The sequence below is a fragment of the Serinus canaria genome, chromosome 7 (genome assembly GCF_022539315.1).
Source record: "Serinus canaria isolate serCan28SL12 chromosome 7, serCan2020, whole genome shotgun sequence".
NCBI lineage: Eukaryota > Metazoa > Chordata > Aves > Passeriformes > Fringillidae > Serinus > Serinus canaria.
Window position 1 is genome coordinate 9,673,926 of NC_066321.1, and position 27,090 is coordinate 9,701,015.

Genomic DNA, 27,090 nt, shown 5'->3' on the forward strand with positions numbered 1-27,090 from the left:
AGAGTGTACAACTGAGAGCTGCTCAAGTGACTGTATGGTAAGTGAGCCTTTGAAATTCAGCAAAAATGAGGAAAGCATTTTCTTTTATGAAAATGACAAGGGAGCACAAGAAGGCAGACTGACAGGAGTGAAATGCAGCTTGTTTTGAAGGCTTCTTAAATGATTAATATCATCAGAAAACCCAGGTGGTTCACAGCAAAGCTTCACAACTTCTTTATGATAGGGGCAAAAGGGAAGGCAAGTGGAGAAATAAACATGGAGCAGCTCCAAGGTGAGCAGCAATCCAGGAGGGCATGGTATTGTTTTCTGTCCCAAAAGCTCAGATCACATCTTTCCTGAGCCCTACAGACATGAGTGCAATCATGACAGCTTTATCAAGTCTGGTTGGTCTCTGGAATTGAAATAACTCCAGGCATTCTGGGTTTAATATCATGGTCATGGTTTGGAGATTTCAAAGACATTGCAACAATAGTAATAAAAGACTTTGGACTGTCAGCAGCACTGGGAAAAGTCATCACCAAATACAATTGGCATCATGGTTGCCTTGAAAACAAAAGCAGAAATAAACTTGTGAGAATGTGAATTCTGTGCCTATATTTTTATAAAACCTACTTTATATAAGACAGCAAAGCATTTCCTCTCCATTTCTTCCACAACCACTACCCTGACTCAGCTATGCTCTTATTTCCATTAATATGAAGTTAGGTTATTACACCTTTCCTGAAGCCCATTTGGAGTGGCATGGAACTGTTCACAGAGTGAGATAATGTTTAACAGAAGAAAATTTGGCAAAACTTTAACCCACATTCACCTGACCTTTCAGCTTAAGAATTCAGACACAGCTGAACATTGAGCACAATACAGCGCTGCATATAAATCACATAACAATCATTCTTTTTGTCTGGTAATAAATGACAAAAAATGCAACACAGGCTGCTGCAAAAAGTTAAGTGTACCACTAATGCATCACAGGACCTCCAGATTTGCAGCATTTTTTTTTTTTTGCCATAAGTGAAAGGCCACCTCTGACAAGGAAACTGATTGTTGGCAGAAAAAATACAGAGGAAGATACGCCACATCATTTTAGCACGGTCAGTGCACTGCTGCTACCTGAGGAAAGATGCAGAGATTCAATTAAATTTTTGCTGCTGCTCCTTTGTAATACAGGTTTCCACCCTGACAGGCTGCAGTGCATCAGCTCCCGTGCACCAGCCCAAGTGGGAGTGGTGCAGGAATAATAAAATGCTCTCAGTGAGAGCATCACATCTTGTGGTGCCATCTCCTAGCACTGTCTATACTCCCTTGAGATTCAGAGGGACCCCCTTGGTTCTCTTGGGTCCCTCCTATTTGCCTTGTTAAATTTAACTTCTAGCAAAGAATCACTTAAAAATTCATCACTTTAAAAAAAATCATCAATTTCTTTCCAGAATAAACCTCACAATTCAATACACTGCCTTCCAGAAACAAACACACGATTAGAATAAAACACCAACACTTCTGTTCACAATTTGGGTATTTCCATTTGGCAAAAGGAGTTTTCTCAACATACTCTGCCAACAAGAAACACATCACCTGCTCACCACTCAGATAACATCCATCCCCAACTCCCTGCTCTCTGGACCTCAGATAATTGCATGGAGAATGCCCCTCTGCTATCTACAACAATAAAACAGCCTCCCCCAGCTTTAATTAAAAATGAAGTAACTTTTTACTTCATCTCCTTGGTTTAGCTGAGCATCTTTAGGAGCAGGTCAGCAAGACAGTCCCTTTGGATTCAGAATCTCTTCACTGTCAACATTAATTCATCTCTTTGTCATGGCTTACACATTGGAATTTGTTTCAAATGAGTAGAAACCATTCTCTGAATCCTACTAGATTTATAAACCAATTTTTCACCACTGTCACTTCCCTGACATGTGAACTGTCTGTATGGCTTGCCCATCAAATTAGTTCTTCAGAGGTGCCACCAAAGCAGGATGGACTAAAGGCTTTGTCTTCCCTCAAACTTCAAAAGATTAAAATCTCCTGTAACATCTAGGAAGTATTGCATACTTATATTGAGGAAAAGTGGAAGGAGGTTTCACTAACCTAGAAATAACAGACCATTTTATTTATTTTATGCTAGACTTATTCCTAGACTTTAGAAAAGTTCCAGACAGGAACTAACATTTTTCATGTTGGCCAGAAAGCACTCATATGGGGTGCACCATAAAAATGTGTTCTACTGTGTGAATGAAATTCAGTTCAGCTTATCCATAAGCAAAATAAAGACTTAGAAAGATATTATGCTTTTATTTCTGGCTCTTATTAGGGGGCCACACATGATCTAAGATAAATATATCTTAATAATGACTTACAGTGAGAGATCTGGTACAGAGGCATTCCCACCAGAAATTTTCATGCTATAAAACATACTGGTTTCTGGCAAGTAGTAGATCCATGAATATTGCAGGCACATGAGATCCTGCCTCTATAGTCAACATCTGCCATATTTTTTACTATTAAAAAAATCCCAACAGCTTTCTAGTCTATTCTTTATTTAGTGTTGCTGAGTCTTCCTTCTCCCTATCCAATCCCCTTCAAAAGTCCCAAATCGTCCCCCAAAGGATAAGACTGGCCATGACATGAGACAAAAGCAAAGATCAGAGAAATTCTCTTTGAGTTGTCTTTTGACTCTGTCTGCCTGCTGTACCTTTGCCAAACCCCACCCTGGAGGCATGTGCAGCAGGTCCAAACAGCAAGTCCCATTCCTCCCAGCATTCTCATTCCAAAATAATCTCCTTTTTTCACATCCCGATGTTAGCACACAAATCAGATTCTGCTCTGTGCTCTGAAATATCTTTTGTTTTTCCTGTCCCACATTTACATGTGCCTACAAAAAACCTGAATTTGAATGGTTAAATGACCTAGTGACCCAATTCCCCATCCCAAGGGGAGCACACTGAGGAGAGATGACTGGCATTTCAGCATGGCTGCACAGCCCTGGCCGTGCTGTGGGGCTGCTTCCCTCCTGTTTGGTTTCCAGTGCATGACAGAGCAGTGAAGCCTGAGCAGGGCCTAGCACTCAGTGTGCACTGAGGGGCTGTGCTGTGGCACAGATAAAACTGAATCCTTTGGGAAGGGACCTGGAACTGGGAGGAGCAGCTCTCCACTTTCAGTAAGAAAAGGTTATTTTTTTCCAAAGGACAAATGATCTGAATGCATTCCTGACTAGGTAGTATTTATCTGAGCCACCTCTTTTGGTGGGAGCAAACACCTACCTTTGATTTTTAAGAGGTTTCAATTAGGTCTATTTTAAGCCTAAAGCAAACCCAAGAAGACAACAGAAAAAAAGACTCAGATGGTACCAGACCCTTCCCCACCATGGAGCACTGCAGGTTTCCAGTCCTTCCTGCACTCAACTTTGGTATGTGGCCATTGACAAATCCAAGCTCTGGTTGTCAATCTTGGCCACTGGCAAAATACCCAGGAGCCAGAAGCCAAACCCCAGTGCTCTCAGCTATCTCTCCTCCCCAAGCAGGGATACCCTTCATTCCACCCCACAGTGCACCCACTCAGCAGACACATTTAACATCAGGGCTGCACATCCTATTCCCTGATCCTAAGGAGTCACAGCCACCCTTTTACTACCACTGTGCACTTCTGAACTGAGCCTTGACATTATTCCAGAGGAGGCAACAGCAGGCTCAGCTCTCTGCTTGCTGCAAAGCCGTGGATCTCACCAATGTGACAAAGACTCACCTATGCAGCACAGAAAAAAAACAGCACTGACAAAATCTCATGCATTGGACAAAACACCCTGACAAAAATGAGAGCTGTGTGTTAATAGGAGCCAGTGCTGTTGTTCTGCAGTGGTTTCCATTCTATCAGCTGCATACTAAAACAGGCAGTCATGCTAAACTAACACGTGTGCGCACGCTCACTGACAGTTCAGAGACACCTCTTGTCTCAGTTCCTGACTTCTTGCAAATTCTGCAATTTCTTTCTCTCCAAATAAACTTCATTTCAAATGGAGAGGCAGGAGAAGGCTGATTCTGACTGCTTTTCTCATGTAAACGTTAGAATTTCTCTCCCCAGCTCAGCAGAGGAGGAGAGAGCTCTGTGTTTCTGCATGTGGTGGTGCTCTGAACCAGACACTAAACAAAGGTGCCTGAATGCCTCAAACCAGAAGCCATTTCCACAGTGACACAAAGCAGTGCTTCTTTGGGATTTGGTTATGCTAAACCAGACCTCACAGACCACAGTTATGGAGGGCAATATTAATGGCTGGGTTACAAGTACTGAATCACCAAGTGAATTATTTATATGCACATTAGGATTTTTGTCCCTATTCACACATGTAATTCCAAAAGTACTCTGTAAATCCACTGAGGTTGCCCTATCTTTATACAGGGGAAATTGAGACCTGAACACTATCACAGGAAAGTAAATTTTAAAAATAGGTTTATATGCAATAAAAAGATGGTTGAATACTTTCAATTTATATATTGTCAGTATAAAACCTCTGCAATAGCCTCATAATGCAAGTGTAGTTTTTAGACAATTCAAACACCTGATGAGGGACTAAGAGAACATCCTTCATCTAGATAATCAGGGATCCATGATAAGGAAATAAGAGAGGCACAATCTCACTGCCAAGCAGCTTCTCTGGATACTCCACTCTTCAGAACAAGTTAATTATAAGCAATGTATCTGAAATTGGAAGTGTGATTGTGTTCTAAATCTGGTGCAGCAGAGTGATCAATGGAACTCAGTCTATTTCCAGAAAATTTGCACAATGATAACAAATACTTAAAATCTGTCCTTGAAAATTGTTTTGTTCTGTCACTGCATACAAATCCCCGATATTGGATTAATCTACATTAAATTTCCTCTTTACTAGTGCCTGCAAAGCAGCATATTTGTGATTGGCAGCAATGTCATAACCACTTGTGCCATTCTCCTAAAGCCATCACTGGCTGGCCCAGAGGCAGCAGCACAGCCTGGGGCAGCTCCTTCTACTGCACTAGAACAGAATCACAAAGTAAAAATGCTGATACGATTCACAGTGTCACTCCTGTCCCCTTGAGCCTTCCCATTATCAATAGCTACAAGAAATTGAAGAGTACCAGTCCACCATCATTACAAATGAGACTTGGACATTGCTGCAATTAATCTTCTGGAATCGATTTGGTACAGTTTGATAACCCACTGACCTGCCAATAAGAAGAGCACAAAGAAAAATTACCAGAAAGTTTTAAAAGCCGTTAGATGATGATGGTTTTCATCAACACAGACAGGTCAGTCAGAAGAGCAGTGGTTTTTTTAAGTGGGTATATTTCACCAAAATTGTCAGAGGGAAATACCTTTTGTTTCAAGCTCTAGGTTTATTCAGTTGAATACATCAGTACCATACTGAATATATTTATAGTACTTATTTTATATAAGTATAGCATATCAGTGCTATAATTTTCTGGTGTTCTCTTTAAGAACTTTGGAGCTTTAAAAAAGCAAATTCCAGAATTTATCTTCTTTAGGAAACAGTGGTTTTCTCCTGATCAAAAAGAAATTAATTCAAAATCTCAGAATTTACCACACAATGGAAATTCTGTTTTCCAGAACCCCCAGAATTAAAAATATGTATTTCTTAAATAGCTACATTGTCTCTTTTTCTGCCATGAGAACAGCATTATGCATTTACAGGGAATTAAGGGATGATATTTTAAAGATACAAAAATAAACCTACCCAAATAAACTGGTGATAGGAAGCTAGCTCCTGGCAATTGTAAAAATATGCACTGTGTTGCCAAGACTTATGATTTTATAGGGAGCATTTAGATTGTGAATCATGCAGCAGGAGGTTTAATGAAAAGATCCAGCTGTCAAGTGATTTTGGCAGAGAAGAAATAGGAAAGAAAATCACCTTGAGCTGGATGAGAAATACACTGAAATGCAGACTCAAAGACATGGCATAATAGGTAGAGCCCATCACACAACTGCCAGGAAGACCTCTGTGCCATTAAAGAGCCTATCTAAAAAGAGGTTCCCCACTACCAATAGATCATGGGGTACCACTGGCCACCAATTCAATGCCATTGCTTCCACAAGATTTGCCAGGCTGCTGCTGCCGGAGTCTCCATGGGACTGAGATCCACGATGTGCTCTGAACAGTCCTCCCTTCACACCCCCCCCAGGGAAAACATGTCTCACATGTCCTGCTTCTGACTTAGCTCTGGCAGACAAGTCCCCACAGCCTCACATCTGACCCAGGCAATCTGTCCAACCCTCCCAGCCTTTCTGGCTCCTGGCCCATTTCAGTTCTGCTCTCGCACTGCAGATCGGTCCCGAGTCACCCAGGGGCTTCATGCACAGTTCTACCACGGCCCCCCTGATAAACTATCTGGGCCCTGGTTATGCTGTTAGAAGCTTCTGGATCCAGCAGGCCCTAGGTGACCTCCACAGAGCCCATGTTTTGGCAGTTCCACTGCTCTCTGCTGTCTGTCACTGCCAGATGCAGCCTGATGCCAGCCAGGAGGAGAAACCAGGAGTTCTGGAGCTCCTGCACCACGGTACAAAGGCCTGAGTAATCTGCTGCCAGTGGGCATTTTTTTCTCTTTGTCTAGAAGAGAATACATTTACATAAATTAAGTGAACAGGAAAATGCAGGTTATAGCCTCAGATCTTTCTAATGGCCATGTAAATGATGATTAAAATAAGAGTAGGACTGATTTTTTGTTGCCTGTCTCATGCTTTTGTTATTTTAAAAAAAATTTGGTATTACTGAAAGTACAGTTATGATTGCCAACTTTGAGCATATTTCTCACCAGGTTTAATGGTCTGCTTCTCCCTGTTTTGGCTTAATATTTCACCCTTCATAGGATTTTAGTCACTCAACCCAAAGGGAAAAAACCCCAGTGTGCCCAGCAGGCTACTCCTTTCAACAACCAGATAGGTTATAAAATTGTAAAAAGTGAATCAAAATAAAAATTTAAAAACCACCCTAGGACAATACTTCCTAAGTGCTCATTATCAACATGGACTCTTAATTTATTCCTAGCTGGTTTACATCAGTACTGAACTTCATGCCAAACTTTAGAACAACGACATCCAACAGAGCTGGAATTTGTATGGGAAAGCACTAGGTTTTTATCCTGAAGGCCAAACAAGTAGCTGTTTGCAATTCAGCTTTGGCCTGACTATTCCATTACCACACACAGTTTTAAAGCAGTTCAAGTAAAACTATGTGGGACTGAGAGGTCACAGAATACTATTTTTACCTGCAAAATTTCTTACTGGATCCTGTCGATATTTCACATGACAAACAATGTAACTGTATTTTTTCAACATATTTGCACCTGAAGTTCTTTTCATCTGCAAGGGCTTTTCAAAAACTCTGAACTGCCAGTATTTTAGGAACAGCACAGTGGAGGAAGGGAATACTCTAGAAAGGAATATTGGAGAACAAATTGTTTCTTAGATGAAGAACATCATCAGAGCTTTGATTTCTTATAGCTGATTCAGGCCTTTGGCTTTCAAGGTCTCTGCCGAAAGCCTTCACTTGCAGAAAATCCATTTACCTCCCTTAGATGAATAAAAGGAAGAACTGAATCTTAAAGGAAATGTGCATGTACACAAAGGTTAACTTTGATGGTACAAAGCCAGTGTTCAGGTGTTTAATCATCATCTTCCAAAGCTGGCTTGGAGGAAGGCAAACACAGACACCCAAGAACTTTTGAATGGCTTCCCAAATGCCAGAGTGCAAAGTCCAGCAGTTTTCCTCACATTTTGTCTGGCTCTTCTTCTTTGCAATAATTCAAGAAGAGTCCCCTGCACTGCAATTATGCCTTGGCAAAAGGGATCCCATAAAGCTTTCAAAGTTGGGAATAGAGGATCCAGCCTTGTACCTACATCAAATCTGTTCTGAACACAAGGCCTGAACCAAGAGCTGCTGCACTGGACAAACCCCATGAATTCTGAAGGCCACACTCAGCCTCCAGTCAACCTTCTTACTGTGTTTGATAAGAAGGGACAACCCCACACATTTTGAGCCAAGGCTGTTCAGAACATGATATTTGACCTCGTAAACATCAGTGCCTTCAGATTACCATGAAAAACACACCAAGTATTGCATGCACACAAACACACAGAGGTACTAAAAGCAAACCTAGTTGTAGCTGTGAGCTTAATGTGGCCCAAGAGCCTTGAGAACAGCTCCAAAGATCTGAGAGCAGCTTATCCCATAAACACAGATGACAAGCATCACCTTGACTTAAACCATGGACCGCCCAGCTTCGCATTAAAAAAAATAAAATATTAGGGGGGGTTGTTTTTCTGGGTGACCTTGAACAACGTGGGTTTTGGCAGGGGTGGGAGAACACCATGGGACAGGGAGTGAGCCAGCTTCCACTTCTGTTTCATTTCACTGCGAGACAATGTTTGGTTAGCTTGGATGAGAAACAGCGGCTCTGTTTGCCATTAGGGCTCCAGGCTCTCCAGCGCATTGCGAGTGCCATCTGCAGGTGGAAATCTGCACTGGTTCCCGGCCGAAACGGGGTAAACGAGAACCACAGGAAATCTTAACTAAATCTTAACTGCACGACTGAGGGAAAAGCTCGTAAAGGCAAAGAGGCTACAGAAATGCTCCTTTCAGACTATTCACAAAACCACTCAGACCTGTGGCAGCAGAATGCTAGGGATTATCAGAGCAGCTTCCTATGACATTTCCTAATTCTGAGCAGCACAAAGGCAGCAAGGCTCTCTGTGAGCGGGGAGGATGCTGAGAAGGCCACCTTAACCTCTGACTGCTGGGACTGCCAGAAGAGAGGAAAAGGGTACTGGGAACAGGAGAAGCACTTCCAACACGTGCAGTTCAGCTAGATAATGCTGAAATGTTGGGAGACTTTTCCAGCTGGAAGACATGCTGTTCTCAGGATAAAAGCACTGAATAAGGAAAAGTTACAGAGCCTAAAAGGAAATTATCTTTTGATTTGCAACTGTAACTGGCTGGACTACAGTTATCTGATTTGCAAAATATCATTCCAGCCAAGCAAAGAGGCCATCATTGGAACACTGTAGCTACAACCAGAGCAATATTCCTTTGGTGATGTCTTGATAATGCCTGGCTACAAAACATCAGTGCAGGGCAGGCACTGTGCTGTGCGAGGTTGGCACTTCCATAGAGGCAGCCTGCGAACGGTACCGGCACTGACTGGGAAACAGTTGCAGGTACGCACAAGACAACAACCTCCCTCCCAGGAGCTCAGGCTTTTTAATCCAAATTCAAACATTTGCCATCTGTGCGTTCCATGTAGCATAAATACAGTCAGAAAAATTGCCAGAGCTTTGTCTAAACAGCAGTTATGAGAGAAAGAGACCCCAAATTACATTTCCTATTGCCCGCAACACAGTGCTGTAAAATCACTGACATTTTCTGAGCACAGCTGTATGCAGGAATGTGATCTATTTGGGCCATGCCTGATTGAATCATTACATCCAGATTTATCAATCTGCAGTTTCTAATCAGACATAGAGGGAGAATGTTCCACCTCTCAGTCTGGTGCCATGGCAGGTCAGTCAATCAGAGCATTTCTCAGCACAGCAATGCTAGACACAAGACTCTGGTTTACACACAGTAAGGCAAAATTAGGAATGTTTGCCCCCTGTTAAAAATGTCAGGAAGACTCCTGAAAATTGCTTCTAGTCTGACCTTTGCAAATGCCCTCCTGAAACAGCAAGAGATAAGAACAAATATGTCAGAGCCAAAGAAAGTGGATTTTTGAGAATAAATTTATACTGTAGGGCAGGCTAAGCACTTTTATCAGAGAACTTCCAATAAGAAATACTATTGCTTATATTGTCAAGATCACCAAGTGTGTCAGGAGAACACTTTATTTATATATATATCGACACATTTATTTTTTTAAGAAAAACAAACATAACCATTTGTATTACTATTAAAACTAGTAATTAACATCCTGATGAGAGGAATGGGCAAACTCAACAGCTTTTTTAGGATGGTGTCATATCTGCTTTATTTAATGGTTATATTGGGAAAAAGTCATGCCAATTATCCACCCTAGCCATTGCAAAGGTGTTTGCTAGCTTGAAAAAAATAACAAATATTTAAACTTAATTTCCAACCAACTGCAAAGTGTTAAGCATCAAGAAGGGAGTTAGGAAGAATAAAAATTGGTCATAATCGAAGTAGAGAGGGGATTTATTCCCAGTTGTAAAACCAACCCCACTAGAAGCTTCTGGAAGAGAATTCCAGGTGTGATAAATTTATGGGCTCTCCTCTTACCCTCACTATTACTCTGTCCAAAGCAAAGAGTGTTGTATTTTCAAGTCCTTGAGCTCAGATAAAGCCTGAGATTCCTTTCACTTCCCCTCACCGTGTGCCCCCATGTCCATTTGCCAGCACCACATTCCTGTGTCCCACTGCAGACAGGCCTCATAAATTAGCAATGATATTCTCATCTGATTGCACCAGAGCAAAGTGTTCCTGTCAAAGCTGTTGGGAAGGGACCAGGTTCAACTTGTGTCAATTATTTGTAATTAGCATGCACCATAAACTTCATGTTCACAACAGTCCAGGCAGAGCAATGAGCTGCTCAGTGATTCTACCCATCAGCTGTAAAGGAACCAGATTTAGTGGAACCCAAAAGGTTCTATAACCACTTTTTTCTTTCCTCTGCATCCCCCTTTGAAACACCCACCTTCACTTGAACACTGCGGTCACCCAGAGAACAAGATTCATTTGCTCTGAATTTGGCCTTGGGAAGTGAAAGGAAATGTGTCTGAAATTATGCTCAGAGAGATGTGCTGAAGTGGTAGAGCAGGAGGCCTAACAGGGAGGTTAGAAAACCCTTCAGCAAAGTAATTACATTCTGACTTACCCTAGCACCTACAGGTGCCAACTGCACACTCTAACCTTCCTCAACCCTGATGAGGGGATGGATCTCCCAATTCCATCATCCCATGGAGCAAGCCTTAATGAGCTGCTATTTCCATGTGCAGACAGTTACATGGCTTGCTCTCATCTCTACTGTCAGGACTCTGTAATTTTTCTGTCTCTTCTCACCTGTTCTTAATTTGTTTCCTACATCTCTAGTTAAAAAGTACTCAGAGAGGAGGTAGGAAAAAATGCTAACTATGATCCAGAAAATGTGAGATGTAATGAGAATTATGAAGATAATGTATCAGAGGAGGGGGATTTAGAAAATATTAGTGACACAAAAGACATGAAATAACCTCGTTTCAGCTCCTGTATATTACATGATCCTAACTTTCATTTGCTAGCCCAGTATAGCATCCAATATCAGCAGACTCTAGCACTCACTCTGGAAAGGACTCTAATATTGATTTTAGGATTAAAACTAACACTAATTTGTGCTTCTGATGAGGCTTTGTAGAACTATGCTTTGCAACCTCCAGCCTAAAATCCATTTTAATAAATTTGCAGAAATTTAAGTTTTTAGAAATTCAAGCCTATTACCAGAAAGATTAATTCCACAGGTGTTTCCATGAAATTTTAGAAACCCACCAATGCAGAACTATTGTTTTCAGGCTGTGAGATTTTTGAAAGGTATGTAAGGATTTCCCATCACAGCTGAATGGTAACATTGAAATTCATTAGCAAGCTAAGCAATGGGATGTTCCATCAAGAGCTGAACATCTAATGAAAAGAAGGATGTTGGTAATTTAAATTTCCAACAACATAGATAGGAAAAGATTTTCAAGGGACTGGAGAATAAGAATAATATTAGTAGAATTAAATATGTTGGACATGGTTACAAAGCACATATGAGAAAATATGACAACATTATATAGATATTTCAGGACTGTTAATTCATCCCATTTCCTGGGATTTATCCCCTTAAGGGACATAAGTAAGACTACAGGGATATAAACAAGGGAATAATAATAATAAAGAAAGAGATTGAGAGAAATATAAATGCAATATGAGGGAGAGGAGAAAAAAAAAATCTCGTCAGTAGCTGCCATCAGGCAGTGAAATATTTTCCCTGAGGAAACAGTGAAAGAGGCATCTCCCTGTTACTGGAAATATCTTAAACTAAACTAGGCCAGCACATGGGAAATGTTTTGCAGAAAACCAAAACTAAAGTCTAGTAAATTTTTTATATTATGCCACATTGAAACATTTGAGCAATAATCTGCCCTGTGTGTATCAGGGGGACAAAGGAAAAATACATTCTGCTTTACATGGATCAATCAGGAATTTATCCAAAACTCCCAAAGGAGAAGTACCTTTACAGATTATCAGTTACAGACAGTAGATGTTTCAAACCTACCCCAAAATGGTGTAGCATGATCTGACAGTCAGAGCTGAGACTGGGTAATATCTGACCATGGATACTTAGGGGAAAAAAAATCTATTCAATCCATGGAAGAACTTAAAAAAGGTCCTCCTTATTTAAAATTCTACAAATAAGGACAGCGTGTATGCTTAAACATCTACTATGACTCCACTTTGAGGAATAGTTGTAAAATTTTAGTTTTCTACAAATCCCTGGAAAATCTTGCTTACAGTGTTCTATGAGTTAAATTAAGAATAATAATAATAATTTCTACCTGCAATTACTGCCTCTTAGTCCAAACTAAAAATCCCTTCCACACAATGCACTGAAGGATGGGAAGGATACTTGTCCTTACTGCAAACTCTGGTGTTTCCCCTGTTAATTGACAGCTGCTCCCCACCTTATGCTCAAGGCCCTCAGTCTCCACCTAGGAGTTAGGATTGATTTTTCTATCACTCTCACTCATAACCATTCTCCTCTATGTCCCTACAGAAAGTGCTACTTTCCTGTGAGCTCTTTGTGATTTCTCATGGGCTTTGAGACCTTTCATCAACCCAGTGTGGTGATTTTCTGACTGTATTTCCTGCAGTGTGCATGCTGCCCTCCAGACCTTGGAGACAGGATCCGGGGCAGCTCCAGATCATTGAAGAGAGCATCAAACGTATGGGTCACCAAAAAAGTGATAGCCTTTTCTGAATATGCAAAAGGAGCAACAAAAATCAAGTCAGCAGAAGTGTCCAGTTCAGACTCTTACCTGTGCTACCTCTTCAAAATCATCGTGTCTTTTCTGCAGTGCACGTGCTCTGTGTAGAGACTTCCCCACTCCCGTGTGTTTGCTCAGAAAAGCTTCCCCGTGATTTTCAATCCAGTCCAGGACCTGCCAGAAAAGAACAACATCCAGTTACCTCTCCTACCTCAGAAGCACAGAGAAACCCTGTGAGGGTGAGGATGGAACAGCTGCAGAGGAATGCCTTGGGCTGGCTATGGGTGAACACAAGCAGCTCTGTCAAAATCCATTCTAACTGGAGAGAAGATAAATGCTCATGGATGCTACTGCTAAATTAGATTTATTGAACTTTTGTTATTCAATTTATTTTGAAGTCTAGCTTAGTTATTGGAGCCTGGCAGATATTAAATATTTACTTTCACATAGATGACTTTTGGGGAAAGGGAATCAGAAATCTGGAATCTTTTACCAGAAGTACCCTCCTCTGATGAGCTTGTGCAAACTTCAAGACAGCAGCGACTGATTTCACATCTCAGTGTGAAACTCATTCTGAGTTGTCCCAGGAAATTGGCAAAAGACCAGATGTTGTTATGAGGCTCTGATAACCTGATAGGCCTAATTAACAAAAGAATCCTGAGCATTTACTAAGATGTTAATAAAAATAATATATTTTTCTGTATATAATGCACTTGGATCTAATAAGCTCACAATAACCTGCAAGCATAGAGAAATATCACATTTTTCTTTCCATCATAAAAGACAAGAAAGTTGGTACTTTAAAAAGCTGAACTGTGGAATAACAGAGTGAATAAAGTAACAGCATAAATATAAATCTGTGTGGACACAAAGCACTTAATCTGCCATGCAAACAATGAAAAATATTTAGCAGTCTGTGGCAAATGGAAGAAGAACTCTGAAAGGTCCCAGTCAAAGCTGAAATCACCAGCACTTGTAAACATCTATGTGTCAGCATATTTGGAGAAACTCTCCCTTACCCTGAAGAAAGGAAAAGTCTTTAGAACTAGAATAACTGTGTAATAATTCAAGATAAACATTTAACATTTTAATTGAGAGCATGGACTGTGTAATTTACTCTACTGCAAAAAATTAACATCCTGAGATACAGGTAGAAATTAAAGTTACAGTGACTTAGTTGAAATAATTTAATTACCCCTTAAAAACTTCAGAAGCTTGAAGATGCCATTAAAACTGCAGTTAGGAGTGTTTTCTAAATTAAATCTTCAGATTTCCTAATTGTCCTTTACTGCCAAGCTGTATTTTATTCTAGCTAGGAAAGGACTGTAACTCATGAGTCCGCTGGAATGAAAAGAACTATTCTGCTCTGTTAAAAGCTGTTTCTGTTCACTGGGGTAGCTATAATATGTTAATATCTCCATTTTAAAAATTATTTTTATTTCACTAGTTTAAGATCAACATTGATGGAAACATAATATTTTCTATTATGATGTGCATGTCCTGTCTCCTTATCTTCTCAAGGGCACAATTACACACCCAACAAAATAAGCAGCAAACCCAGGTCATGGAGAAAATGAAATAAAACTCAGTACAGATGCAGCAGGCTGACTGTGCCAGCTATTAGAGTCATTATATGGCTGGATAACCACAAGACTCAAAATGCTACCTGGAGGAAGAATAGCCCTATCTGTCCCTGCAGAATGATCTGTTAAAATAATGTAACTGTTAAAATAATAGCAGTGGCAATTCAGACAGCTTTCATCTGAGCAGAGCATTGGGAAGGAGGTATTTGAAGAGAGCCACTTCTAGAGCCCTTTCCACACTCCTTTTTGATGAGGATCAAACTCCTGCCTACAGCACAATTAAACTGGCAAAACAAATCCTGGCCAGGTAGGGCCAAGGAAAAACACACTTGAGAGTCCACTGGCAGGGGATGCTGATAGTTTGTATGGGATACCATAGGAAAACATGGGAACAAAGAGATGGAAGAATGGTTTGAGAGGGAAAAGGTTGAAGAAGCAATCAGACAATAATTTAGCAAAGTTCTGGGATGACAATTGCTCTTCCTCTAGGCTAATTTGTATGATAGGAATATGGCAAGATGATCACATTAGTGCAGTTAAGGTCAAGCCTTTTAAAAACTTTTAAAAAGTTAATTTAATTTTTAAATAATTAAATAAAAGCAACGGGACTCCATTTTAAAAGGGAAAACAGACATTTCAAGGCAGCACTTTGAAAATGAAGTCTCTTTCTGTAGGTATCTTTCCTAATCAGAAAATGTGAAAATTAAGAAACATCTCATAACTTTATCCAATTTAAATCAAAATCTCCTTGGGAACCAATTCTTTCCCAGCAAATCCTCTTGATCTGCACCCATTTTACAAGAACACAAAATGTCAAAGGAATAGTAAATCCATTACTTTAAGGAACTATATCTGCCCTTGAAGTTAGTTGAAAAACTTCTGTATTTTCAAAGCTTTTAAACCATATTTCTTTTAGCAGAAATGAATGAAGATGAAATAAGGATGACTTTGGCAAGAATCTAAGTTTCATTAAAGTTGGAAAAGAACTTGAAGATCAATAACTCCAACCCAGCACTGCCAAGCCCACCATTAAACCAGGTCCCTAAGATTCTGCATGTCTTTTGAATACTTCCAGGAATGGTGACTCCACACTTTCCCAGGCAGCCTGAACACTGAGGGGTGCCCAAACTCAGCAGTCACAGACCCCTGCCCTCGTGCAACAGGAAGAGATGAGAAGGGTGAGCAGGTGACTGGGATGCAGCACATGGTACCAGCGGTGACACAGCACCCTGACTTCTGCATTTGACCCAGGCCATGTCCAACAGCTCCACTGCTCCTGACTCAGGGACCCACTGAAGTGCCTTGGCCAAGGGAATCATTACTCTTTGCTACCCTGAGACCCACTGTTGTTGCCATAGTGACTCATAAAACGAGGTTATTCTGAAAACAGAAAATAAATTATACCATTTTACACTTCCAGCAGTTAAGAATCAGATCTTGATCTCAAAACAGTACAAACCTGGTATAACTCAAAGAGGTTAATTTAACTCTTTGGTAACAGAGTTGTAATAAATTCCAGAGAAATTCCACCTAATTTATTCAGCTTTAAATGAGGCTCCATTTCAAATAGGTGCATAAGCATTGCCTAACTTTAAACACATGGACAAAGCCTCTAAATCGTGTGGTGAAAGGAAGCCAGGCAGTATCAAGCTGCCACTATGAGCACTTTCTTGCTTTCTCCTGAGGCACTATGGGCTAACTAAATTCTGGTGAGATACTAGGAATTCATAAGGCACTTCAAAATTCACAAGAATAATATCTTTACTTTCCTGTAGCTGCTGTTATGAATACTCAGTAGATCGAAGGCCCTGCATGTCTGAAACTCCTATTCCAGAAGCTCTGCCTTTACCAAGCCTGCTTTTTGTACCCAAGAAATGCATTTCAAAGGTTCATGTTTCAGATCATACTTTACATCCAAAGCTTATTACAAATGCTTTGTTCCACTGTGCAGCAACAAAATCCAATCTTTTCTGTGAAAGCCCTTCAAAACTGTACAAGCCTAGTTAGTAATATTTACTGGATGTACCAGATTTTGCAATTACAAGACGGAATCTCTTGAAACTTCATTTTCTTCTATCAGAACTAGAAGCTACACATCATATATGCATTTATGAGTGACAAAGTTCAAAGAAGACGTGCTCTCAGGTCACCCACAAACCACTCCTTTACTGGGAGGCAAAAGTGCCCTGAAGAGATACCTGGCACATTTGCCAGGGGGACCACTGACTGTGAGGAGAGGCAGCAGCCAGTGTGGGATTGCCAGCTTCTATCCATTGGAATTCCATCTAGTGGATAATGCTCTGTGCAGGATGGCATGGCCAGCCCAACCCCTGGCCTGCTACCAGGCCTTAGAGGAGAACTTGGTCTCAGCAACAGCACCAGGGAAGGCAGAACAAACACTGAGAATCAGAAGAAAAACAGAATGAAAAATCCCCCCTAACTCACAACAACTCAAGGAGACTTAGGAAATACTAATCCTCTGTAATGAATAAAATGCACACATAGTCTGATTTAAAACAGTTTCTTTTTGTGTTCCAAATCATTGCTGAAAATAGATTCCTTTTCCCTATTATCCTGGCCCTGTCACAGCAGGGTAATGTCAAGTAAAGGTCTAGCTGAGAAAATACACTGAAATACAAAGGAACTTATCCTCTGGCTTTTCCTGCTATTATTAATGGTTTATAATAGAACCCAAAACAAAACTCAGCCATTCTCATCTGTGGTTTCTGTTTCCTAATAAAAACTCCCCTTTTCACTTCTTCATTATAAATTTATGTTGGTGGCACAATAAAATATTGTTACAAAACCTTTTAAAGATGGGGATCACACCTCATGTTTAAACCAGAAATATCAACTTTGTCTTCCACAAAATGATTTTTATTTCCAGAGGCATCTATATCTGACTCTAAAACTCAGATCTTGTTCCCACCAAAAGCCACAGTGAAATTTCAATTGCCTTCAGCAAAAATGGATCAAAGACCCCACATGAGTCAAGTTAAGAGGCAGGAACTAATTGTGCATCCAGCAGGATCTGAGCCTCTAGACACACATGTCAACCCCATGTTCTATTTTCCAAGTAGCAATGTGTGAACATGTGTAGTTCATAGGTTGCAGTGCAAAGGTTGGAGCAGTCCCCATGGCCAGGTACAGCTCTGCTGATGCAGCTCTGGGAGGGAACAGGGCTTTTCTCTGCTCACTGCCTTTGGTCAAATATGTCAAATCATGAAAGAGTTTCAAGAAAGAGGTAGAAAGCAACAAGGATTTCATATCAAAAGTGGACTGGAATTGGAGTGATTTTGTTCAATGCCCAGCATGGCAGTTGAGCAAATGACTCAACAACCCTGCCTCCATTCACTTTTCTCAAAATGACATTAATCACATTTGCAATTGTAAAAAGGAAGACTGACAGAGAAAGTGGAAAGCTGCCTTCCACTTTAAGTTTTTGAAGCCTCTATGTGGTTCCAAATTTGGTTGGGGATTCTAGGAACATACTGAAATATTATAAATAATAAGCAATGTGGTGGCAGCTGTACAAAAGGGAATAGGCAATCCACTGAAAGGCAGAGCTTTAAAATCAGGTGTCAGCTGCTCCAAAACCACTCAGGTACAAATGCCTAATTGCTGAATGTATACCTATAAATCCTGAAATACCATAGCTTGATCTGCCCATGCAGCAATGACTAGTTCATCTTCAGAAAATAATATAGCCAGCCTACCAAGTTCTTCTGTATTTAATTCAGCTCAGACTCTAAGTAATAAGAGTCACTAATTTCATGTCTTAAGACATGGTGTTGTCCACTATCAACAGACAAGCAATCTGAGGTTTCAGAGGGGTTTTTGGATTTTTTGTTTGTTTTAAGGTGGAATTGAGTGAACAGAGCTACAATCATTACCATAGTCTGAAGACTGGACTATGATAGAAAATAGTTCATCCATCCTGGAAGAAGGATGAACTTTGGTACTTCAATCCTTTCTCAAGAAAGTGTTCTCTTAAAATGCTACAACAGACAACGTTCCCTAAAGTCAGTTAAAAAATTTTGACCACCATTTTGCCTTTCCTTTTCAGCACAACTGCTCCATGTTGTATGTGTAGACTCAACTGTGCCTGGGTCTCTTTGAAAAGCCAGAGAACTAATACAGCTGCTATTAAGTAGGAGTTTTTAATCATTCCCTGCTTTTGCTCTCTAATTGTAGCTATTCCAAATACCATGACATAATTAAAGAGGTCTTTTGAAAAGAAAAAACATACAGTCCCATTTACCCTTGGAGGGAAAAACAACCTTACAGACCTATCAGTATTTTGCTGCATATTGCAACTAAATTAACGAGGGGAATTAAATGCAGAGCCAATTAAAACTTTTTTTTAAATTTCCTTTATTCCCTTGTCTAAATTCTACCACAAAAAGAAGTCCCTATGAAGTCAGATTGTAGGTGTTTTTATGAGCTTCCTGGACATTATGTGAAAGTTTCACCTCTGCACAATTTTTCATTTGAACAGTAAAAATCTAAACTTTGTAGTTTAAAGCCCCACTAGTTTGTCAAAACAGAACATCCATGTTCTGTTCTTTGCAGTGGGGGCAGCTTCACAAAGCACAGCTGACACTGCTGGACACATCTGAGTAAACCATACAGCTACTGAGACATGTGAGTCCAGAGGACTGTCAGCACGTCCTAGATGTGCAAAAATACATGCATATAGTCTTATTCACACTTCTCACTGCTTGTAGCACCCACAGATATCCTACAAGCCCATCTGGAAACAGGTTTGTAGGAGTTTATCCAGAGAAGACAGTCCCTGCAGCAGGATGCTTGATCATCAACAGCTTCTGCAGTGGAAAACACTACAGAATAACAACTCCCCCAGCAACCCCCTTCTTAGAAGTTTCTGTTGCAAAAATATGCAAACTGGTTATGAAAGGGCTGCAGACTTAACAGGATGACTAAGTAAAGACATCTTAAATATCTCCCCTAGCAATGGACTGCACATCAACGAGACTGTTCACAACTTCCCTAGCAGAGGCTCAAAAGTTCATGGGGACTTGCTGCAGCATTTCCTTGCCATTCCCCACCCATCTCCAAGAACTTTCATGTTATTGTAGACTGCAGACCTAGGCAATAGTCCTAGTTACTCATCTGAGTATCCCTGATTATCCCAGATATGCCACCCTCTATGGGCAGCACAGCTGCTACACTGATGAGATGGTGAGGGACACACTGCTCCCACTGAGCTGCTCCAGCTGAACTCCTTACCTTTCCACTGGCTTGAATGGCAAAAATAACCTTGTGTCTGCTTTCTGTAGATGGCTCCTATGTACTTGCACAGTTCTTCACATCTATAAAAGTATCATGATGGTTTGAAATGGATAGGAGTTTGGAGAAGAGTGAGAATACAATGTGTTCTGGTCCCATCCACCTTCTTGTAAAGGAAAGAACTGGTCCCAGCACTAGTAATTAGCAAAAGGTAGGATTTAGTTATGTCTCTCTTGGAAACAGCACGTTCATTCTGGGCTGTGGCAGAGCTGGCTGGGTGTAGGCTGGGCATTTTGAGAGCAAGGCTTGTCCCTTTCCTCTGGGCATTGCCTGAGGGCATGCAGCCCCAGCCTGCTCCTTCAATAAATGCCATCATCTGGGATGTGAGCTCCCCAAAAGGGAATGGGAACATTCACCACATGCCTCTCTTACCCTGAGTAGGAACTTCTTTCAACTTTAACATTGCTTTGCTTTGGTAAAGTTCACATTCATCAAATGTACCAATTATCTTTCATTTCTTGATTAAATATTTTACTTCATAAAATTTGGCAACCGCCTCTCTAAAAACATTCCAAGTAAGAGAACAATAGACAGACAAATGAAGAACTAATGTTTCTTCCTTGAGAAGATTGTCTGGATTGTTACTAATGTTCCCAGATTATTGTTTTTTTAAGGAACTCAAGAAAAGGAAAAACATATCTTCAAGTTAAAAAACTTGTTGTATTCTTTAAATGCTGAACTTCGTTTAGACAAAATTTCAAAGCCGAGTGTAGGTGGAGAAGCTATAAATAACCACATTTGTGCATGTTCCTTCTGTACAAGACACAGAAAATGTGCTCTGCATCAGCACAGAAAGATGCTGCTGTGCTCTGCATGAAGCTCCTCCAGGCTGACAGGTAAATTATTTCTTTTGCAGTAATGCTGCTGGGTTCCTATTTGTGAGTCTTTTCTGCAGCTCTCAGGAATCACACCTGGCACTTGGCTGCAGGGTAATGCATTAGCAATACAATTAATCAAGTCTGTCAGACTATGACCAATGGTAGTATTCAGAAATATCTTCTTTCTTAGAGCATACAGACACTTTTAGTTGTTGCTGTCCATAGCTCTAGTTAGAACAGTGATTTTGCTCCTTCTGAGACCAAGACATTTTTTCCCAGGTCTCTCTTTCTTGTCCCTTATTTGTCCTTTCACATCATTTTTCCAGAAGCAGCTGCTGGGTCAGACATGACTGTGGCCAGCTGTAGTTTGCTCTGGCTCCCCCTATCTGGGCAGTTTGCTTGGACATATTCAGAGTTTCCTGAAAGAATGTCACAGGTCTCTCACAGCTCAAGAGGATGGGAAGAACATTGTCCAGGCAGAGTAAGCATTTCAGCAAGGCAACCTGAAAAGCTCTTGATTTTTTTCTCAAGCAAATCTCCATTTCATTTCCGTCTGTTTCCACCACTTTAGCTTAAGTTTCTAAGTTCCCCAGAAGAGAAACACCTGAGCATGCCCAATGTCTGGCCCAGTTTCTTCCTCATGTGCCCTTACATAGGGGATTTCTACAGCTCTTTAGAACCAACAGATAATACAATATCTTAATTATTAGAAATATCTTTAGCAATGCTCAGACTCTGCTGTGACCACATGCACTTGAAGTTTTATTAATTCCTCAAATAATTATTATTACTCAGACTTATGAAAGCCCTTTCCAGCAAGAAACAACCTTGAGCTGTTCAGAGAAAAGAGGAAACACTTAAATGATTCCAGAAGCGACACTCATGAGAAGAATGAAGGGCAGAAGTGTTTGGGGACTTTCCTTGAGCACCTCTTTAAAGGAAAACTCAATTTTCCCCAAGCCAAAATTTTCTATGAAAAACTTCCTTTCTTATTTCTCTTCTAGTTTGATAGCTGCAGCATCCCCTCATCCTGAACTTCCTTCTCTTTTTGTTTCCTAACACCCCATGGACTTCAAAAACCTGAGGAGATAAGCAAGCAGGAACCAAAATACATTTTGATTGTTTAAAGTTACTTTTGTTGGAGGAACAGGGAAAATAATATTAATAAAAAAGTTTCATTTTGTGGTTTCCCTCCCCCCCCCCCAACTTTTCTTCCTTATTTGGGAAGGGAACCATCTGAAGGTCAGAATATTTTATATGTTGCTGAAGCCAAAAACAAAAGTAATTTTCTCCATCCCTCAATACACATTTCATCTAAAAAAATACAAAAGGCAGGGGAAAAAACCAAGTCAAGAGCTTTCAAAACAAAGGGAGTGGAAAGGTGAAAGACCAATGGATAGACCTGAAATGTGTTTGGTTTGCATATTTTCACATTTGAAAGACATTTTTGTTAAAGGGAACCACAGTGTAACATAAAAGAAGTTTATAGCTGTAAAAGTATACAGGAGTTGGAGCCAAGCAGCTCTGTCTAAATGTGCCTGAAGGGTTACCCCAGCCTAGGCAATAGCTTCCAGAACTACAATCCAGGTTACAGCTTCTAAAAACAAGCAAGAAGCTTTGTCTAAGAGTTCCCTGTGAGGAATATGAAACAAAAGAAGTTACCTAAAAGTTTCCTGTGAGATAAAACTCTGCATTTAGTTCAAAATGGTGCACAACCTCTCTTCCATGGAAAAAAAATACCAGAACTCTTCAGTCAAGCTGGTTTGGTAAGGCAGCAAACAGAGCCAGGCCCAGCCCACAGGAGATGCTACCAGGGCAAAGAGCTGCTGCCCAGCACAGCCAGGGAAGGCAGTTTTGTGGCATGGAGCAAGGCAGAGCTGTGAGGATGAGCAGAACTAACTGGAATGACTGGAATGGAGAGGAGCACTGGGCAGAGACAGGTCATGGTGCCAGAGCAGTTCAGCCTAAGTTGGCTCTTGCTACCCAGCAAGACAAATAATCTCAAACCATGAGTGTAATTCATTACAGAGGGGAATGTAACCAGCTGGCTGAGCAGCTGCTCCATGGAGGAAAACACAGGGAAAAGTGTTAGAGTTATACATTAGCAACTAGCTTTCATTATGCTCTTTGTTGCCTGGCAAGGTTTTTTTCTCACACAATGAAAATACCTTTTGTTGGCCATCAGTCAAAAGCAATATGAAAGAGGATTGATCACTCTGAGTGACAGGACCATGAAAAAGCTGTGAGGCCAATGTGGAGATAATTGAAAGGAAAGATCAAGGGAAAAGAATGAGTATTTAGGACTCCTAAACCAGGGCCTAAAATAGCATATTTATTTCTTAGCATAACATACCTTTATTTAATTTTTAGATAGTCCCAATAAATCCTATAAGATCTTTCCATAACGGGTAAAACTGGAGTAACAGTGACTTTGTTGGTTTAGAGCAGGGATCAGACATCCTGACATGAAAAGTTCTAGTCATGAAGCTTGAAGTGACCTTTGGCAGGTTGCTCAACATCAACATTTTAGAAAACCCATAATCCTGAAACTAAATAAACCTTAATAAGCAAGAAACACTACTATTATTGTTACTTCTTAAAGTTACAGGGCAGAAAGTTTTCTGGCATTTCAGTCTACATCTACTCATAGACCTTATTTTTCTCCTTGTCCTTATGACAATTACTCATTCTAGCAATTGCTTTCAAAAAATATACATATAGCTGGAGAAAACTCTATTTTATTTCTCTTTCTTTACCACTGCAACCCTTCTATTTTGTAGGGCTAATCAGTAACAGACAAGCCTAATTCTCTCTCCTCCTTTGCCATGACACTAGGAGCCAACAATGCCTTTCAGAAACAATAAACTACACATGATATTTTCAGGAATCCTGACATGCAAACAATCCTGGGACAGAAATAGATAATGAGGACAGGATACATAATGACTACAAATTCTGTTTAAATGCTACATCAAATTTTAGCAGTGTGCTGAGGACTGACTTCCCTGCAGAATGCTGCAAAGCAAATTTGGGGTCAGGAAGGCAATGAATGCCCAGCACAATGGCATCACACTGGATTTGGGCTCCTGCATCCTAATAAATCCCACCCAACATTAGGTAGTGAAATGAAGGTCTTGTCTGAAGAGCCTACATTATCATTATTTCCCTGACAGTCTGGAGTAAGAGAGGGAAGTATCCAGGGTACAATGAGAGTAGGTGATGCCAGTGTCTCTCCATTAACTGTAAAAAGAAAACTCTGCCTTAGGCTCCTGACTTGGATGATTCAGTTATGCTTCTAAAGACAGGCAGGATAAATACAGACCATGGATTATTACACCTGCCTACAGAGAAGGAACTGCATCTTTATATTGCCTTCTCCATCTCTCTATGCTATGACTTGTTTTCTCTTCATCCACTGAAAGACAGACCCAAATCCTCAATGAGTCAGTATGATTTCAGAGGGTTCTCATGAGAGCTTCTTAGCCTAACAACCCAAACATTTGTCATTCAAGAAGGAGCAAAACAGACCACCTGAGAGGAACTAGGTCTTGAAGGACAGACAGTGCTCTAAACAAGAAAAACACTTTTTGACAGACAAAGGAATTTTTTTTCTGTTCCTCTTCTCACTTCAATAGGTTCAGAGATCAAGCTGGCTCGTTCAGATTTCTTCAGATCTTATCTCCCAAGACAGCTGTAAAGCTCATCAAAGTGTTCTTGCACTGCTCATACATCAGTGCTAAGTAAACTTCAGTTGGTAACTGAATCTGGTCCCTGGAGTTGGATATCCCTTGCACTACTGCTCTGGGTATAAATTAAAAAGTGATCATTATTATATTTTCATCAGTGAATCTTGAGGAGCACAAAGAACAATGGTCTGCTTGTCTTAATAACTGTGTAAAGGAAGAATGAGACAATGGTTGTTTCCAGATAATTTCAAGTTACACTTTAAGTCAAATTATGAAGAGGATAGTGTATTGTTAATAAGTAATCTCTAAAGGACTTCCAGAATAAACATCTTTAAATAAGAATTTAAACCTATAGTTCTTTGTGAAGAATTTTGGCACAAAAATAATACAAGATAATATTGGTCTAAACTTAAGAGCATTGTCAGACATTAAGAACAGAGCTCCCTTTCTTTTTATGTAAGTTTGAAGTAAGTAAAGCAATTTACTTTGTAGGCTGATAGCTTCAGACATCTGAAGTGTTCTTTAACCATAAGTGATGAGAGGTTAGAGGGTGCAAACATCCCAGGTTCGGCCTGGACAGAAGGACAGAACCTGCATCTATAACATCAGCCACTGTCTGAATTTGCCCAACTAGCAACATGCCACATGATTGCACCTTCCCTCAGGAAACTCTGCTGTGGCCCTTCAAAGAGAGGATTTCTAAGACAGAGTTATTGATAAAGAGGAAAAGTGCTCATTACTTCTTTAAGTTGTGCTCTTTTTCCAAGAACCCTGTCCTGTTAGTGTTGCACAACCCTGACCACACTGCCAATAAATGCTCCAAGTCTTTGCAAGCAAAAGGAGCTAGAGAAACATCCCTATGAAATCACCAGAAACTGAAGAAATATGTCTGCAATATTCTTCTTCCTAGTGTGGTTCCTTGTGCAGCAAATCCAACACAATCTGGTCAAGGAGTACCAAGGGTTGTGTAGCTGTGCAGGATGCTCCTACTCTATACTCTGTCACCACTGGAGCTTAGAGACACATCCACAGTTATGGAGGAAACTCCTGCATAATCCCATGTCACTGTGGGTTCAAATTAAGGAATGAGAGTCCTTTTTTAACAGATCAAAACAAGCAACTAAATCACTCAGCAATGCTTGTTATTTAAGTGGCCATTTTCACTAGATTTGCAGGATACTAATCAGCACAAATAAACCACCACTTTACTTCCAGCACTGGATACTTATAAGACCTCTTCAGAAGATGAGTGGGGACACAGATCCCTTCAATGCCTGGGCTCACACTCACATTGCCTGAAAACGTTCCCATTCCTTTGGCAGGAACAACAGGAATGGAATGAAAATTGCTGTGAAAAGCAATTGACAAAATGTTTAATTGCACGGTCTGTGATGTGGATGGAAGCAAACAGAAAACCCTTTTACTACAACTGTACATCCTTTATTGCATAAATAATAAAGCAGAGAAGTGCTGCATCAGAGGTGTTAGAGATTATGTGAGTCTGGACACAAGTGCACATAGTATTAAGTTGGTCCTTTACAGCTGTCTAGGTAAAAATTGTATGGTGCTCTATCAGAATTGTCTGGTGAGATATTCATATCAGATAATAAACCAAGGGCATCACCAGCTGCTGGAAGAACAGGTTTGTGAGAACAAAGGTATTTATCTCTTAGCCATGGATAACAAAAGCTTGTTTTCTCTCCTATTGCATCCCATTGGAAGAAGGTTGCCAAGAAGTTTAACCAGTAGTGATTCCTTTTTCATTATTTTTGGGGAGCAGTACAACCATAATTAGAAACTCTACTATCACTTATGGCCAGTAAGGCCACACACACCTTCTAAGCTCAGAGAAAGTACAGCAGTAATACTCTGAAAATGTAAACATGTAAGTGACAAACATTAAATGCATCTCAAGACCACATCAATTTAGCAAAGGAGCTGTGAAAATTCTCTAGGATGCTTTGAATTGTTATGTTTTAATTAATGACTGACAGTGGGAGCTATTTACAGGCTAAATCTGTTCAGATGGCACACGGAGCATGTGATGTATTCTTGCAGGATGATGTGGCTGAAGTCATCTGGTAGTAAATATAATCTTGACTTAATTATAATGTTCTTTTCTCTTCCTTAGCAATTGTTTATGAATAAATCTCTAGTTTTACAAGACCCAGTGAAGGTATTATTGTAAACAAAGCATAAAAGCAGGTATATTCTTTTATTTCCTTTCATTTCCTTTGTCTTTGAAACAAACTATGACAAGCTGGAAGACTACAGAATGATGGACAACTCTTCACTGCCTTGAAGGGACCAAAACAAGCAAGTGTACACAGGCAAATGGGGGAGTCATACACAGACTTAATCCTCTAAAATCTTGTGTGAGTGCTAAATGAAACATAAACTCAAACATCCAAGCATTCTTCTGCAAATGGACTACATTGATCACATGGATCACATGGAGTGCTCAGCATTCTCAGATAGTGCATGGAGACAGACAGATGTTGGCAAGACATTTTTCCATACAAATGATGTCAGGATCATGCCCTGATCTGTTTTCTCTGCCAGTAAAAGCCAGACACATTACAAGTTAAAGTGCTTGGTTATGAAGAGAGACAGCCTTTTCTCTTCAATACTCTGCAGTCTCCAACAGCAATGGCAGCTGGTAAATGTAATGATATCAGAATGGCCACATGGCCT

The 27,090-nt window shown here is 40.3% G+C and overlaps 1 protein-coding gene across 2 annotated transcripts in view; it reads right to left on the minus strand.

Moving 5' to 3' along the window:
• The window catches only part of KALRN (kalirin RhoGEF kinase), a 464,195-nt gene that overhangs the window by 200,541 nt on the left and 236,564 nt on the right, over positions 1-27,090 (minus strand). For both annotated transcript variants that reach the window (XM_050976704.1, XM_050976705.1), the window contains exon 10: positions 13,051-13,173. In XM_050976704.1, the coding sequence (XP_050832661.1) occupies positions 13,051-13,173 (123 nt within the window). The remainder of the gene's footprint in view (positions 1-13,050; positions 13,174-27,090) is intronic.